An 18,237-nucleotide genomic window follows, 5' to 3' on the forward strand; every position below is an offset into this window, starting at 1 on the left:
CCCGAGTAATTTCATAGGCTAACAAGTGGGAGGATTATTCCAGCTGTTTGGGGGAAAGGGCAGGAATTTTCAGGAATTGGGCCACCACCCACTTTTTGGTCCTTCTTGTTCAGGCTTGGAACTGTCATGGCACTGGTGGGTGTGTCATTTAGCATGTTAATGTATTACAGTGAGTGTATAATGAGGTTTAAGGTCTATGGGAAGTCAAATCTTGGGCCTAGCAAGTTCTAACCAGTTTATATCATATCCTCAATGGCTGTGTCATTCTTTCAATGGCTGTGCCCTGCCCCCTTCCTTCCTGTTTCACTAAGGCAGAGGCAAATCAAGTATTCCTTACAAACTTTTAAGACATATAAGTCGGTCAACGGTAACTTTACAGATATGTCCCCCAAAGCTATTAAAACTATCCTATCCTATCAGGTAAGACTTGCTATAATTTTTTTTTTTTAAGTTGAAAGAAATAAAATCTGAGAACCGGCCCTCCACAAATTGGCCTGATTCCAGTTAAAAGTGAAGTTTAGTATCTTTTCCTGTTAATTGGCTATTCAGAATCACCTCTTCCATGGATATTTGCCTATTGATTTTTACTCTGTTGTCATTTTCTTATTGATTTGTTGACTTAAAGACACACAACATAAGAGTTGTGAGTTGTAAGTTTTATTCAGGTTCTTGCTGAGGATCATAGCCCGGGAGGCAGCCACTCAGTTAGTATAAGCATATAGGTTAGGGGGTCCTTGGAGACAGAGAACCAGGAATGGCTTTCTTGACATGAGAGGACCCATTTTGGCCTAAGCCATTTTGTCATCTAAGCCTAGCCATAATTCTTGCCCTTGAACAGGTCTCAATAATCAATAATATTAAGGGAACAAAGGAATGCTGGAACAGAGGAAAGGCAGTCAAACAATAGTGCAGTGATAAAGCAGAGTTCTAGTTCCTCCTCAAGGGATATACATAATAATGTATCTTTGTGTTGCACAGGAACTAAGGCCCTCACTTAAGTAGAGGAGAGAATGATGATCTTGACTCTCCTGACTTCAGTCAACTAAAGTTTGAACACTGTCAACTTTTGCCCCAGTTTTATGCTGAATTCTTCTCTGCTCAAGCCCCTTCTTGAATATGCATGTACCCTTAGCTTAAAACTTCCCCAGTTTTGCTGTTCCTGGGAGACACTGCTTTGGAAAAGATCCATGGTGTTCTTCTTACTTACTACAAGTAATAAATCCTTCCTTCTCCCCATCTTTGGCTTGGTTGTGCCTGTTGGCTCGGCAGTCACCAAGAGATGAACCCAGTTTTGTGGTGACATTAGCTCTGAAGAAATCGCTCTGAAGAGGTAGGGGAGAAGCCCTTCTATATATGAGTTTTGCCTAGGAACTACATGCAGTAAGGCATACATCTTGGTAAAAGATTTATTGCTAATCATAAAGAAAAACATTTCTCAAGTTAATCTTTTTAGGGCTTATCTCTGTATGGGAAGATGTAAGAATGCAGTGTCATTAAAATTCTTCCTGAGATATTCATCTAACTACCTATGGGGCTTGCCTATTCATGTACATTCTAAGCCCAGAGTGCCTCATTCTGTTTTCTATTTAAATTCCTCTCAGTGCACTGTTGATTAGCAGCTGCAGTGGATTACAACTTAACCCTTGTCAAACTGGATGTTGAGACTTTGTCTTAGTGATCCTCATTCTTCTGCATCCCCAGATTCATAAGAGCTCTTTTTACAGTCTAAGTTTTCGTCTTTTTCAGTTAAGTGTTGCGATATATGCTTCCAGTCTGCAGCTTGTTCTTACTGTTGTTGATGTCTGTGTTTTATTTTAAAGTAAAATGTTATGCTTGAAAAGGAAACCAAATCTTGTAAAGTTAAAGTCAAGCTCATTGTAACTTGAGTTTAATCCCCATTTCAGAAAAGAATTTGAGACTTTGCAGTTACATTCTAGAAAGGGATTAATAAAAACATATCTAAAGTTTGGCTTATGCTCTTTCAAAAGGAAGTACATATTGTGCAATATGGGGGAAATAGGAGACCATTTTATTTGACCACAGGAACAAAACACATTATCCAATCAAGCAATACCAGGACTCAAGCTAATATTTAATTTTATCTTCTCATACCGGGGACTTTCGCTCAAACTGTTTAGAACTTAAATGGGGCATAAAACCTGTGAACAGTCATCATCTTCAAACCCTAAATATGTGGCTGGTTTAGAAGAAAGAAAATTATAAAGATGTTGACTTCTACTGTATTTCATCCAATCTAAGATAACTTCGGTTGTATGATACACTACTATTTTATGTACCAAGTTCTCCATTTAAATATGTCAAGCCCATGTATATACTGATGTGTATAAAATTGATGACTAATAAGAATCTGCAGTATAAAATAACAAACAAACAAAAAAGAAAAACAACTAACACTAAACTTTCTTTGGGTTATTTGTGTGGAAATATGTTAATATAAATGTTTCAGACATTACATGAAATTTCTAAAAATCTTATATGTTCTGATATAATGTTATAAGTCATAATTCTAGTTATTACTTTAAAATGTATATCTCAGAAATAACTAAATTTCCTTGTCAGTTGCATTATTATGAACTTTCATCAAATCTTTTTTTTTTTTTTTTTGTGGTACGCGGGCCTCTCACTCTTGTGGCCTCTCCCATTGTGGAGGACGTGCAGGCTCAGCGGCCATGGCTCACAGGCCCAGCCACTCCGCAGCATGTGGGATCTTCCCGGACTGGGGCACGAACCCGCGTCCCCTGCATCGGCAGGCGGACTCTCAACCACTGTGCCACCAGGGAAGCCCTTCATCAAATCATTAACCGTGGTCATTTTTAAGTCTTTCGTCATTTACAGACAGCTCTGGGTGTACTCTGATGCTCTCACAAAAATGTTCCTATAAAGGGGTTTCATCTTCAAGGAATTCATGGAAAAGACTCTGACAAGTACAGGTTTCTGGTAACTGACTATACTGCCGAACTGAATGAATAAGCATTTTCAGAACTCTAATGGAAAACTGATGAATTCATAAAAATGCTAACAAAAGATCAAGATGAAAAATAATTAATTACATGGGACTGAGTGAATTGATGAGGGTGATTATAATTTTTGTGACTTTCTGTTTGAATAAAAAAAAATCCCACAAGGACTCAGAGGGAAAAAATATACAAATCAATTTTCACTGCAAAGTAGAGGGGCTGTTACAGTGGAGGATTACTGGACTGAATGCCAATATTATGACATAGTATGAGTGTGTTTCGTGTTTGGTAATTGCAATCATTGTTGCTTTTGTTGTGGTCATCCATTTACAATGCTTGATGTCAGTTTATTTATCTCTTGTAAAAATAAAATACAGTGTGTGTGTGAGTGAGTTGTGGAGAAAAAAAAAGAAATTCAGTTTGGGTTTTTAAAAATATCTTCTATGTTTCTACTTAACTTTTAAAATTTATGGATTACAGTTATAACTCTTTTAATGTCCTTGTCTACTAATGCTAACATTTGTGTCAACTCTGATAGATTTTTCTCCTCAGTTTAGATCATAGTTTCCTGTTTTTTGTAGGCTTGGTAATCTTTATTGGATTCTAGAAATTTTGAATTTTGTGGGTTCTGGGTATGCGGTATGTAATTTGTGGAGGTATACTGGCAAAAGAATCAGTGAAACCATCAAAACTTAAATATTTACATGCAGAATTTAGTAACATTTGCGTTCATCAAGAATATGTGTAATTTGCACATGATGGTGATAAGAAGGAAAAATTAGCATATTTTTTCAGCTTAGTTGCCATCAAACATAGTGAACTCTAAAATGTACAAAACTGTGGATCATTACCCTGTCAAAAATATGGTTTGGAGTTAAAGTTTTTCATAGGAGTATCTTCTGATGGTTCAACTACAATGACAAAAATATTCTGCAGTAGTTACTCAGATTGTATGAATTTATATATTATATGTATACTTATTTATTTTTCAGATAAACATGGTGATATCACACTGTAAAAAAAAAAATAGCCAGTGGCCAATGATTTAATCAATCGTGCCTATGTAACAAAGCCTCCAAATGAATGGGATTTGGAGAGCTTCTGGTTTGGTGGTCATGTGGAGGTTCAGGAAAAGTCACATTTTAGGCAGAGCATGGAAGCTCTGCACCCTTTCCCCATACTTTGTCCTATGCCTCTCTTGTATCTGGCTGTTCCTGAGTTATACCCTTTTATAATAGACCAATAATCCAGTAAGTAAAATGTTTCTGTGGGTTCTGTGAGACTCTCTAGCAAATTATTGAATCTGTGGAGGGAGTCATCGGAACCTCCAATTTGTAGCCTGTTGGTGAGGAGCACAGGGGACAATCTGGACTTGCTATCCTCTGAAGTGGAGAGGAGGACAGCCATATAAGACTGAACCCTTAACCTATGGAATCTTATGTTATCTCTGGGTAGATAGGTCAGAATTGATTTGAATTGTAGGGAAACCCCCTCCCACTCTGCAACACATCAGAATTGGTAACCAGAAAAATAGCAGGTGAGACTTTTGTCCACAAATGGCCTTGTATCATTTAGGATCTTGTGTTTCAGAATTGTCCCTCCAGGTTACGTATTTTCTATTTCTATATATTTCTATAAATATGTTCCTATATATATGCTATAAAATTTAAAATGTGTAAAATATACAAAAATTCCTTAAAGAAACCTAAATAAAATAATGTAATTGTAAAAAAAAAAATCAATGTTGCAGCCTTAGCCCCATTCACACCTTGATGTAGTTTGTAATAGAAAAAGCAGCAGTAAAATTAAAAATGTTGTTAACTTCCAATAAATAAATAAATAAATATATATGTCAAGCCATCAACTGTATGCTGTATTTTAACTTCAGAGTTATTAATACGTGGGGAAAATTTTCCATCTTAGAATCTATGAAAGAAAGTTTCACTCAAGAGAGACTCAAAAATTTCCAGGCCCACTTACTAATACCAGCATACAGTGGGGGGTGGTAGAGGAGATGAGATATTCAGTATTAAGATTTTTTTTTTTTTTTTTTGGCTGAGTTGGGTCTTTGTTGCTGCGTGCAGGCTTTCTCTAGTTGGGGCGAGCGGGGGCCTTTGAGGTGTGCAGGCTTCTCATTACAGTGGTTCTCTTGTTGCGGAGCACGGGCTCTAGGCACGCAGGCTTCAGTAGTTGTGGCACATGGGCTCAGTAGTTGTGGCTTGTGGGCTCTAGAGCTCAGGCTCAGGAGTTGTGGCACACAGGCTTAGTTGCTCCATGGCATGTGGGATCTTCCCGTCCCAGGGCTTGAACCCATGTCCCTTGCATTGGCAGGTGGATTCTTAACCACTGCACCACAAGGGAAGCCCTGAAGAGTTTTTACTAAAATAATGAACCATGTAGTTCAGTTACAATTTATGTAGCATTGTAATGATACAAAGACTCAGTGCAGATGTTCTATGGTAAAGTTTTATGACATTTAAGCACATGGACTAGGAAGTCACAACTGTTACGCTAACACACGCAATTCCCAAATACAAACAATCATTTTATAATAAAAATAGGTACAAAACACTTACATATTCTCACATGGTTCTGATATAACTTTTGCTTTGTTTTCTGACTACTGTATTTATTTACATATTTAATACTTTCTATAGTGCTGTTTATTATGTCACAGTTACAGAAAATTAATTCCCTCATAAAATGATACCCATGAAAGCACGATTCCAAGATTCTTTAAAGTATAGACTTTTCCCCTGAATGTCAATTCTCTGATACCAGTGTAGCTGAATTTCATACCAACAACATCCCCACGATTAAAACATATGCAGAAGTTCCTATTTATTCTCTCTGGGCTACATTCAATTGACTTTCATCGGGTAAGGTATTTCCTCCGTCTGGCATTCTATGCAGTACTGCTCTCTGATAAGTAATAAGTTGTGATTCTGAAAAGAAAACAGGTCCACATCTGCTGCAGTCTTAAGGTTTCACTCCTATGTAAACTCTGGAGTGTAAGGAGCTATTTCCTTTCAATGACAACTTCTGGATATCATTTGGATATTTCTTCACAATTTCTCTCTATGAGTTTTCTGATGTAAAATGAGGCTGAACTTGTGGGAGAAAGTTTTCCAACACTCACTGCATCCATAAGGTTTCTCACCCGTGTGAGTTCTTTGATGTATAATAAGATGTGACCTCTGGGCAAAAGATTTCTGACATTCGCTGCATTCGTGGGGTTTTTCTCCTGTATGTGTTTTCTGATGTAAAACGAGGCTAAACTTGATAGGGAAAGTTTTCCCACATTCACTGCATCCATAGGGTTTCTCTCCTGTATGGATTCTCTTATGAATTATGAGGCTAAACTTGTGACAGAAAGCTTTCCCACATTCATGGCATTCATAAGGTTTCTCTCCTGAGTGAATTCTCTGATGAATAAGGAGATATGACTTCCGGCTGAAGGCTTTGTGGCATTCACTGCACTCATAAGGTTTCTCTCCGGTGTGAGACCTCTGATGAATAGTGAGATGTGACTTTTGGGTGAAAGCTTTCTGACACTGACTGCATTCATAGGGTTTCTCGCCTGTATGAGTTCTTTGGTGTAGGATGAGACTAAATTTGATGGAGAATGTTTTTCCACATTCACTGCATCCGTAGGGCTTCTCTCCTGTGTGAGTTCTCAAGTGAATATTGAGGAGTGACTTTACACTAAAGCCTTTTCCACAGTCACTGCAATTATATGGTTTCTCTCCTGTGTGAGTTCTCTGATGTCTAATGAGCTCAGATCTCTGGATGAAGGCTTTCCCACATTCACTGCATCCATAAGGTTTTTCCCCTGTATGTGTTTTTTGATGTAAAATGAGGCTAAACTTAAGGGGAAATGTTTTCCCACACTCACTGCAACCATAGGGTTTCTCTCCTGTGTGAGATCTCTGATGAATAATGAGCTGTGACTTATTACTGAAACTTTTCTGACATTCTTCACATCTGTAGGGTTTCTCTTCTGTGTGAGTTCTTTGATGTAAAGTGAGTTGTGACTTATCGCTGAAGCCTTTCTGACATACACGACACTCAAACCATTTCTCTCTTGTGTGAGTTCTCTGATGTTTATTAAGGCATGACTTATCAGTAAAGGCTTTCCCGCATTTGTTGCACTCATAGGGTTTCTCTCCTGTATGGGTTCTCTGGTGTAAAATGAGATGGGACTTCCGCCTGAAGGCTTTCTGACATCTACTGCATCCAAAGGATTTCTCTCCTGTATGTGTTCTTTGATGCTTAATGAGGTCCGACTTCAGAGAAAAGGCTTTCCCACAGTCACTGCAGTTATAGTGTTTCTTTGCTGTTTGAGTTTTCCAATATTTAATAAGCTGTGACTTATGGCTGAAAACTTTCATATGTTGATTATATTCATTGTACTTTTGTCCAGTATGAATTTTCTCATGCTTAGTGTAAAGAAATAATTTGTCATATTGAATAAATTCAACTTCCTTTCTTGCATAGCTTTTATTCTGAGTAATACACTCTAGATTAGGTTTCAGATGCTTCCCAAGTATGTCAAGTGTATGAGATCTTTGTGCTAAGGAGATATCAAGGTTTAAGCTCAGAGAAGATATTTTTCCAAATGCATTATCTTTGTGGTAACTCTCCATAGTTTCCAGGTTGCCATGGTTTCCTTTGTGCCAGTCTCTATGATTATCAACTTGCCATGTGTCTTCTAGAAACAGACCAATGAATCCATAATGACCATGTAATAGAAGGAGTAGAATCTCAGCAAAGGCCAAAGAGAGAAGAGGAAAGGAGACTGTGGGTATATACCTAAAGTCTGTGACATTTATAAGTGAAAGGAGATAAAGAAAATGAAAAAGAAAAGAAAAAAAGAAGGAATAAACTACAAGAGGCATGAGAGATACACAGAATGGGAAGAAGGGAGAATTTATGAATGCTTGAGTATATAAGAAAAGAGAGCTATAACCATGGATTAGGGAGGTAGAGACAAGGAGAAGGCAGGTAAACTGAGGATAACAAGGAGAAAGATTATTTAGGAGAGCAAGTTCCAAGATGGACTAGAGAGGGATCTGATCAAAATATCTAAAATAAGGAAATGTGCTTTTTAAAACCAGGCAAAAGAGACCTAATACGGAGAGATTAGAAAGTGGAGTCATGGCGTTTTCACTGCCGAGGGCCTGGGTTCAATCCCTGGTCAGGGAACTAAGATCTCGTAAGCTGCACAGTGCAGCCAAAAAAAAAAAAAAAAAAAAAAGTGGAGTCAATATTAATGTATATGGGAGCTCACGCCAGCTGTTCTGAGTCACATTGAAACCTTAAAAATTTCAAGATTTCTCCAGACATTTCAGAGGTACCTCCCTCTTTCTGGCCAACTAGGATTTTAACTTCCTTTTATCCCACAGGGCTATTTTTTCACTCACCTGGGTGAATCTGACTCTGGCTTTCTTCCTCTATTATCCATGGTGTTTCTTGTTCCAACCGGTAGAATGCATCTGTTTTGGTAACTTGATATGCTACTCAAGGGGAATTACAGAGGACCCATGGACCCAAATACAAGCCCTCTGTAAACTGGGAAAGGTTACATTTAAGGGCCTGAACAAATTGCACCTCAGCCAAGTAAAGGACTTTTTCTTTGGAAGTGAGAGAAAAATACTGTTAGAGGCCACAGGGTACTGAAATCTATGATGTATGAAACTCAATTCTAAAAAAGTAAGGCAGTTGTAAGCCTCCACCCCTTTCATCCCTGAGAAAGAAAAGGCAATCCGTTGCCTACATTACCCAGGAAATGCTCTTCTTACCCACTGATACCAAGTTGATATAATTTTCCAACATCACATCTTGATACAGGTTCTTCTGAACACGGTCCAGTAGCTGCCACTCCTCCCAGGTGAAAACCACAGCCACATCCTTGAATGATAGTGAGCCCTGTAATAGAACATTCCTATTCATCCTAAAGGGATCATCATTGGTTCATACTAGGAAGATAAATAGGAAATTCTTATTATTTTTCCCATGGTAAGCTATTTGACTTCTTTCTATGTAACTAGTTTTGCATTATACTTTGTAGGAAAACCAATTTTTTAACTTAAAATATCCTATCTTTGTGCTTCCATCCAGTCATTCACTGACTCACATGTTCATCCATTCACAAAAAAAGGAGTAGAATAGAGAACATGCTTAAGTCCTTTAATCTAGGAACCCACACAACCTGTGTGTATGCACCTATATGTCAGACAGTATATCAAGCATTCCTTTGTAAATAAGTCTCACTTCTACCCTGAAGGAACACACTAGCTTGCAAAGAGAGAGAAGTAAGTGCACAAGAGAACAATAGATTTATACATGTCAAGTAAGTATATATAAATATATACCATGTGGGCATCAATGGGGAGGAGAAAAATTGTAAAGGGTAAACTTCACAGAGGTGAATCTGGAACTAATTCTTATGAGATCAAGTCTATGTTTTACGGCGAATTGCAGAGGGAAGAGGTGGCATGGCATTCCAGAAAGAAGTAATATGAATGATAGCACAGTGAAACCATGAGCATTCAAAACACTGAAAATACGTTTCCTCCTAAGTTGTGAAATTAAATGACTGAATTTAGAGCAGGTGGTGTACTCAAAACATTTTCCACTTATTATTATTTGTTAGTTATATACTGATAATGGAGAGACTTCCAAATAAGTGGTTAAGTGTATATATGTTAAAAGAAAGTATATAAACTCTAACATTAGTTATGACAATGTGTATATTTAGGTACTGTGTAGTAAAGCAGACCTGGGTTGCCCAAACCCTGTACATTCCAAAGAAAGGCCTGTCCTTGATTTGCTCCTGGGAGATAACTTTGAACCCCTGAAATATCCAGCCTGATGAAGGTTTTTATATTCCTGAGGTCTTGGGCTACACTATATCAGTGTTCTTTGTTTTTTGTGTTTTGATATATAGTTGATTTACAGTGTTGTGTCAGTTTCAGGTATACAGCAAAGTAATTCAGTTAAAAATATATATGTAGGGCTTCCCTGGTGGCGCAGTGGTTGAGAGTCCGCCTGCCGATGCAGGGGACACGGGTTCGTGCCCCGGTCCGGGAAGATCCCACATGCCGCGGAGCAGCTGGGCCCGTGAGCCATGGCCGCTGAGCCTGCACGTCCAGAGCCTGTGCTCCACAACGGGAGAGGCCACAACAGTGAGAGGCCCACGTACAGCAAAAAACAAAACAAAACAAAACAAAAAAACAAAAATATATATGTATGTGTGTACATATATACATATATATATTCTTTTTTAGATTCTTTTCCATTATAGGTTATTACAATATATTGAATATAGTTCTCTGTGGTATACAGTAGGTCCTTGTTGGTTACCTATTTTCTATATAGTAGTGTGTATATTTTAACCCCAAACTCCTAATTTATCCCTGCCCCCCCTTTTCCCCTTTGGTAACCCTAAATTTGTTTTCTATGTCTGTGAGTCTTTCTGTTTTGTAAGTAAGTGCATTTGTATCGTTTTTTAAAAATTCCAAACCTGGAAGCTCCTGCTTCTGTGTATCTTTTGCCTTTGCTGATTTTAATTTGCATCTTTTCACTTTAATAATCCATAACTGTGAGTATAACTGCTTTCTTGAGTCCAGTGAGTTCTTCTAGAGAATCACTGAGCTTGAGGGTGAGCCAGGGACCTCAACTCAAATTCATATGAATTCACATTTACATATGTAACTAGTGACATGGGAAGTCAGAATAATACACATAAACGTTTTTGGATTATTTATCTTGGTGGTAGAGAAAAAGGACTGACGGAGGACATAGGGGTTTAGCTCTATAAACTTCTAGACTATTTGAAACTTTGACACTAAGAATATTTTAAGCTTCACTAATATTGGATATTTTTAAAAGAAAGAGGTTAAGTATTAACTATGAACTGAGAGTTTACACTACATTTTTGGGTGTGAAGAGATCATGATGGGAATATTCTAAGACTTTGCTAGTAAAGTTAACTTGGAACTGTTTGTTAATTAATATAGACTGGGATTTCTTAACCTTGGCACTATTGACATTTAGGGGTTGGATAATTCTCTGTTATGGAGACTTTTTGTGTGTGTGTGTGTGGGGAGGCTTTGTGCATTGTAGGATGTTTAGCAGTGTCCCTGGCCTCTATCTACTAGATCCCATTAATATCCCTCCCCAGTCATGACAATCAAAAATGTCTCCAGATATTCTCAAATGTGCCCTGGGGAGACAAAATCATCCCCAGATGGGAACCACTGATTTAAATAAAAAACTGAATTTTGAGGACTGTTAGTGGAAGACCATTTGATAGTCACAGAATCCATCCATTCTTCTTGATAATCTAGGTTTCACCCCAGGCCACCAGGAGGCCATGGATTTGGGCTACACTGTTTTGAAACCCTGAAGCACTCTGATCACTCTGATATTGGCTTTGGCAGGACACCACTGGCTTATCTGAGGACTGCTGAGAAATAACCAAACGAAACTTACCACTTTATCAGTGGCTTGCACTGAAGGCACTGAGCACCATATGATCAAAATAATAACCCATCAAAGAAATTTCTTCCTACTTAAGGGACATGAACTATTTCACTTTCCTAGAAGAGATTTCTCCTTAAGGCAAAACAAATCACCAACAATTTTTTCATTATGGCCATGTGGTAAATTATATTTCCCAAAGAAGACCACAATAGTTTATCTCCCATTCCAAAAAACCTTCTGGAAACCTTCTTCCACTCCCCATCAAGAGGTGGACCCTATTCCCTTCCCCTTGAATCTAGCTGGTCTTAGTGACTTGCTCTTAACCAATAGAGTGTAACAAAATGAAAATGCTAGCTTCCAAGGGTAAGGCAGAAAAGGCAGTGTAACTTCAGTCTGTTTCTCGCAGGATACAGCATCATACTGTGAGAAGTCCAAGCTACATGGAGAGGACATGCATAAGTGCTCTGGTCAAAAACCTCAGCTAAGCCTAGCTTTTGAGTCAAGTGATCCTGGAAAACAGACATGGGAAAGAAGAAGCCTCCAGATGATTCCAGCCTCCAAATTTTTGAGTCTTCCCAGCTGAAGTTCCAGACATCATGGTGTGTAAGACAAGCTGTACAGTAAAGGATTAGCACAGAAAGTCTGTATTGTCCATATCCTGCACATGCCAAAGAAAGGTCTGGCTCTTGCCAGTTTATGGGAAGTAACCTCTAAGCCCTTGAAATATCTTTGTTTACACAGGAGCATTGGGCCACACCAAATAGTCTATTGCTATCAATGTGATTTATGGTGGAGGGCTTGGGCCACACTGTAGCAACTTGACTTCTGAAAGGGCTGGACACTAAGGTCAGCCATTGCCTATGTAACCAACCTCATATAAAAAGCCTAGACACTAATTAGCAATACTCAGTATGTGTTGTTACAAATCATTGCTGGGAAACTAAAACAATGTTCACATGACTCCATCTGAGAGGGAACAACTGGAAGCTTCTGCCTGGTGTCTCCTGGACCTGGCCTTGTGCACCTTCCTCTTTTGTTGATTTTAATCTTTATCCTTTTGTTGTAATAATCCATAACTGTGATTATAACTGCATTGCTGAGTACTGTTGAGTTCTTCTTGTAAATCACTGAACCTGAGGATGGTCTTTGTAACCCAAAAACATAAAGCCATCACCATAGGGTCCTGTCTCACTTTCTGACCCACTGAATCCATGAGGATGATCAAAATAAACGTTTACCACTAGACTTTGGGGTGGCTTGTTAGGCAGCAATAGATAACTGGAACAGGGGATACTAGAGACAAGTTTGTGCTCAATTTTATTAAATATTTAGAGCCTCGCAGGCTATAATCTATGTGTTAACTTTAAACAATTTGTATAAACATATGACTTACATATTCTCATTGCGTCCTTACTGTGAAGTTGATCTTTTGTCTCAGTCCTTTTTCCTGAATTCTGACACTTATCTTTTCATGCTGATCTGGTATAGTGTAGTCTTCGTAAATATTGAATAAACATATATTTTAAATATATGTATTTAACCTCCTAAAATCTACTGGAAAGCCAAATGGAAAATAAATATACAAAAAAACCCAACTCACCTGGGACTTGGACATTTTCTGGAGCCCTTAGGAACAACCAGCAACTCTAATATCTGTTCTATTGTTGATTCTGGTCTCTTCCCTGAAGCTCCAGTACGGAGTCTCTGGTGAAGGATGTAATGTTGATCTTGGTACCTTCAGTTCCTTCCTTCATTGGAACTACTTCATCCCAGGAAGACAAGACCTGGGGGATTACAGAAATTCACTGCTGTAATAAACTATAACTGGGAGCATAATTTTTTTCTGAGTTTTGTGCGTCCTTATTTGTATGTGTGTATGTATTTTAGATATACACACATATAAAAATCTAAAATTTAATTATGTTTTCTTCAGGTGGTTGGTTAATGTGATAAAGAAAAAAAGTAACATGTATTATTTGATGGTTTATTTTACAACAAACATTAATTATTTTATAATAAATAAACATCAACAACAAAGCTATCTTCATTAAATTATGTAATTGTGCTAAAATTATTCAAAACTAGATCTACATTTAGAGAAGGACCATTATATAAAGAAATTTTAAAAAAGAAGAAAAATTTAAAAGCCTAAAATCCAGAGAAATGGTATATATATACTGGAATACTGCTTGCTAAAACGTGTCTTGGGTACTTACTATGTGCTAGGTACTCTAACTATATGAGTAGTTAGTACTGAGCTTTTTTTTAAACAAATGGGAAAAGAATCACAGGTTGAGAAATGCCCAAGTTCACATAGTAAGTGGCAGAATATGGAGAAAAACCTAGGTCTGCCGAAATCCAAAGTCCCTATTCTTTTCTCTGAGTTAAACTTAACTGCAGCTGACTGCTTACCTGGAAAACCTACAAGAATCACTTTAAACACTTTAGTAATAATAAGAGTTCAGTAAGGAAATGAAAAAAAAATTTTTAATCATCTACTTTTATACCTATAAAATAAAAGTAATTCAAAGTTCAAGGAAGCGACTTGCCTGGTGGTCCAGCGGTTAAGACTCCGCGCTCCCAATGCAGGGGGACCGGGTTCAATCTCTGGTCAGGGAACTAGATCCTGCATGCTGCAACTAAGAGCCTGCATGCCGCAACTTAAAAAGATCCCGCATGCCACAATGAAGATCCCGCACGCCACAGCTAAGACCTGGCACAGCCAAGTAAATAAATAAATATTAAAAAAAAAAAAAGTTAAAGGGAAAGAAGCTATTTGTAACGGCAGCAAATATAGATAAGATCTAGGAATAAACTTAACGAGCAATGTCCAGATCTATATGAATATTTTAAAGTCATGTCTATCCAAATTATTGCAAAGATTTAATATAACTTCAGTCACCATTGCAACGAGATCCACATTATAGAATACTGTGCAGCTATCAATAAGACTTTGTACCAAAAGTCAGTAATCTGGAACAATTTTATCGTATAAGGTTAACTTTCTTTTTTGAAGGTTAAGTTTCTTTAAAAAGACAAGTTATAAGCCATTTATGCAGTGTTATCACATCTTTGTAATAAAATGAGTAACAGAAAAGTTTGGAAAAGGAAACATATCAAAATTTTAACAACGTGTATTTCTGGCTATCAAGATTTTGGATGTGGGAATGTCCTCTTGTGCATCAGAAGGTCCAGAAAGGGAGGATCCTAGAGAAATATGCGGTAAATTTGAAAACTAGAGGGCCAGATACCACATCTTTCGTAAAAGCATTTTACCTTAGATTTTATTTAGATCTTGGTCATTACAAAGCACCGTGGAGACAGTGAGAGGAGGAGGTGATTTAGAGCAGAGGTCCCCAACCTTTTTGGCACGAGGGACCGGTTTCCTGGAAGACAATTTTTCCACGGAAGGGGGGTGTGGTTCAGGCGGTAATGTGAGCGATGGGGAGCGGCCGATGAAGCTTCGCTCGCTTGCCCGCCGCTCATCTCCTGCTGTGCGGCCCCGGGGGTTGGAACTTGATTTAGAGGACAGAGGATGTTGGAAAGCAGGTTTTGAAGAAGGCACTAATGTAGTCTATGAGAAGTCAATGGGCCTTAAAACCCCCAAAGCCCTCCAAAATGCAGAGACTGCTCAAGCTCCAACTCCCATAAATCTCTCAGGTAACAATGCCTAACTACATCATACCCAAAATATGGGCCACATGGCTACTTCATAGTTCATGACTTCTAACAGATTATCATTAGCCTATCCAGACCCAAACACCCAGATCCCCATGACTCTCAGTGACCACTGGAGACCCTCAAAGAAAAGAAACAAAGCTGCCCCAAGCACTAACCTCCCCACAAGGCCACCCCATTCACTGGCCTTGGGGTGATTTGGGGAATGATACCCCAATCACCGACCCCCTCCCCTAAGTACATCGCAAACACTCACTAAGCCAAGGACATCAAACACGTTGAACTGCCAACCAAGTATGTCTCAATCACTGACCTCCTTCATGGACACTCCCATTAGTGAACCTTCCCAAAGACGTCCCAATCACTGACTTATGTACCAAGGATTCCCCAGTCACTGACCCTCCTGGGACGCTCCAATCGCTGACATCCCTCTAAGGCTGTCCTAAGAACTGATCTTCCCCCAGAAGACCTTTTCAGGCTCTGACACACCCTCAAAGACACCCCAATTCCTGACTTCCTTCAAGGGATACCCGATCACTGACCAGTCATTCACCCCCAATCAACCTTTCCCCGAAAGATGCCCCAATCACAGACTTGTCCCCTAAGTGCATCCCAATCACTAGCCCACACCCTAAATCATGCCAAACACTGATTTGCCTCCAAGACCGCCCAGTCACTGACCTCTCCTATAAATGCTAACCCCAAGCCATCCCAATCTTTCTGCATGCTACTCCAATACCCTGAGCATCCCCAGGGCTGCCCCATTTCCTACCATCCTACTCCCTCAATAACGGGAGTTATAACTCCCTCATCCCCTGCACTACAAGGTCTTGCTCCTCCCACAGACTTCCCGTATCCCTCCCCTACCTCCGCAAAGCTCAACCTGATTCTGCTCCCAGAACGCGAAACTGAGACCCCTTAAGAGATCCTTCGCGCGCCAGCTGGGTGGGTACAAATAGGGACAGTCCATTACTTTCTTCAGATTCACAAACCCGGCTGTTCCACCTCGCAGGTCAAGTTTATCCTCTGTAGCACCCGAATCTGCAGGCTGCCAACCATCACCCCGGGGCGTCCTTCCACCTGCCAAGAGGCCGTTTAACTTTCACCTCTTTTAGACAAAGACACTATGACAGAGTATGGCGGCGCCCTGTTAGCTGATTTATGTGGGACCCGCCATCTTGGAAAACCAGCCGTACAACCACTTTTCCTGCCCCACAAAACTTGCCTGCGTTATGTCAATCGCTAGCGTCGCAAAGGGTAATACGCATGCTCTAGCCCATCTCCACCGGATTCAGGTCTCTTCCCGGTAAGGTGTCCCAAGCCCAAAGATGTCTGCCTCCGCTTTGCAACTGGTACCTTACAAAGCTATATAACATCATAGCGGGCGCAGCCATGCTGAAAAAGGTGCTCAAATCCGTAAGGGAAAAGGAGTCTTCCTTTAGGGAGTTGGGAGCAGGTGGAGCGACTTGCAGGAATGCTTCTGAAGAAAGGTTTAGGGTCTGGAGAAGCCAAGGTGGTAGAGGAAGGTAGCATGCCTCACTGTGGGCACAGAGTAAACAAATTTAGTTGAAGGAAAAGATCTTCTTCAGCCAAAATTGGTGGTGGAAGTTTGGTGACACCTCCAGGGTGAAAGGTGAGAGGGCTGTAGAGAGGGTGGAGCTAATAGTGAGGGAGGGGTTATGTTTCTGACTGAGGTGGAAGGTGGTGAAATTTCTGGTGGAAGACCAGAAATTGTTGGTAGAAATTTCTGTGCAGGCTTTCTGTCAATTCAAATGTTTTCATATAATTTTTCTCATGAAGAAATTATTAGAATTGGAATTGTTGAGTCAAAGAGAAGGAAAATTTTTAATTGGATAGATTTTTCCAGATTGTTGTCCAAACATGTTTTGTTAGTGAATACACTTTACTGGCTGCTATCCAGCTTCTTCCAAGAACTCCAACTGAAAAGTAATAGCTAGTTTTTGTTAAGCGTATACACATTTTTTTTGAATAGGGGACATGTTCATGCATAATAATTGCATTATCTTTCTTAATATTCTGAAAGCCATTGATGGTGGACATAAATATTACCTTCATTTTATATATGGGGAAAAGGGCTAATTCTATCAGAGTGCCTATTTTCTAACCACCTCATCAACCTTTTAATTTTGCCCAACCTAAGGGCGACTAAAAATATTATTTTATTTTATTAATTGTTTATTTACTGGTATTATTTTTTTCTGTTTTAGGTTGGTTATCTTCTTCTTAATCATACTGTGGATATTTATAACTATCAATTCAACTTCCATTCTCCCCATGTCTAAGCAACCACTGATTTACTTTCTGTCTCTATAGATTTACCTATTCTGGACATAAGTTCATTCATAATATTTAGTCTTTGTAACTGGCTTCTTTCACTTAGCATAATGCTTTCAAGGCTCATCCATGTTGTAGCATGTTTCTGTACTTCATTCCTTTTTATATCTGAATAATATTCTGTTGTATGGATGCAGCACATTTTATTTTTCCCTTCATCGGTTGATGGATATTTGAGTTGTTTCCACTTTTGGCTATTATAAATAATGCTGCTGTAAACATTTGTGTACAAGTTTTTGTGTGGACATATGCTTTTATTTCTCTTGGATATAAACCTGGAGTGAAATTGCTGGATCATATGGTAAATATGTTTACTGTTTGGGGAACTCTAAGACTGTTTTCCAAAGTAGCTGCACAAAAGGAATACCAACTAAAGGAAAACTGTTTCTTCTACCCTAGGGTACTTCTCACAACAAAAGTTTGGTGGAGTTCATCCTACCAACTCCATTTTAAATGAGGTTTCTGTTTATTAATTTTCACGTGATGATAATGGAGTTTTCATTTGGGGGTACTGTCCGTGGTGTCCTGAAGGATGCTTCAAACAACTCTCCCTACAAACAGAAACAACCCTTTTCACACAAGCATTTCCTTTTTCCCATTCTTCCAATAGAGTTATATCTTAATTATGGTTGGATCAGATTTAGTGTTTACATTATGATGACTATGTAAATACTACATATAGTTCAGCCACTAGTATACTATGATTACTTTTCCTTTCTTGTACAACTTTTTTTTCTCC

At 38.9% G+C, this 18,237-nt stretch overlaps 1 protein-coding gene across 1 annotated transcript; it reads right to left on the reverse strand.

Moving 5' to 3' along the window:
• Window positions 1–5,430: 5,430 nt before the first annotated feature.
• Window positions 5,431–13,225, reverse strand: LOC114907357 (zinc finger protein OZF-like). The gene is made up of 3 exons (XM_029242913.1): window positions 13,066–13,225; window positions 8,402–8,906; window positions 5,431–7,689 (listed from the first exon to the last, which is right to left on the reverse strand). The coding sequence occupies exon 3, from the start codon at window positions 7,622–7,624 to the stop codon at window positions 6,044–6,046; it is 1,581 nt and encodes a 526-aa protein (XP_029098746.1). The 5' UTR covers window positions 7,625–7,689; window positions 8,402–8,906; window positions 13,066–13,225; the 3' UTR covers window positions 5,431–6,043.
• Window positions 13,226–18,237: the final 5,012 nt, after the last annotated feature.

This window comes from Monodon monoceros, unplaced genomic scaffold (assembly GCF_005190385.1).
Source record: "Monodon monoceros isolate NGI ecotype Baffin Bay Population unplaced genomic scaffold, NGI_Narwhal_1 Super_Scaffold_10, whole genome shotgun sequence".
NCBI classification, from domain to species: domain Eukaryota; kingdom Metazoa; phylum Chordata; class Mammalia; order Artiodactyla; family Monodontidae; genus Monodon; species Monodon monoceros.

Excerpts from the sequence above, each read along its gene's own strand:
- LOC114907357 (XM_029242913.1), bottom strand. The coding sequence starts at position 7,624 with ATGGAGAGTTACCACAAAGATAATGCATTTGGAAAAATATCTTCTCTG.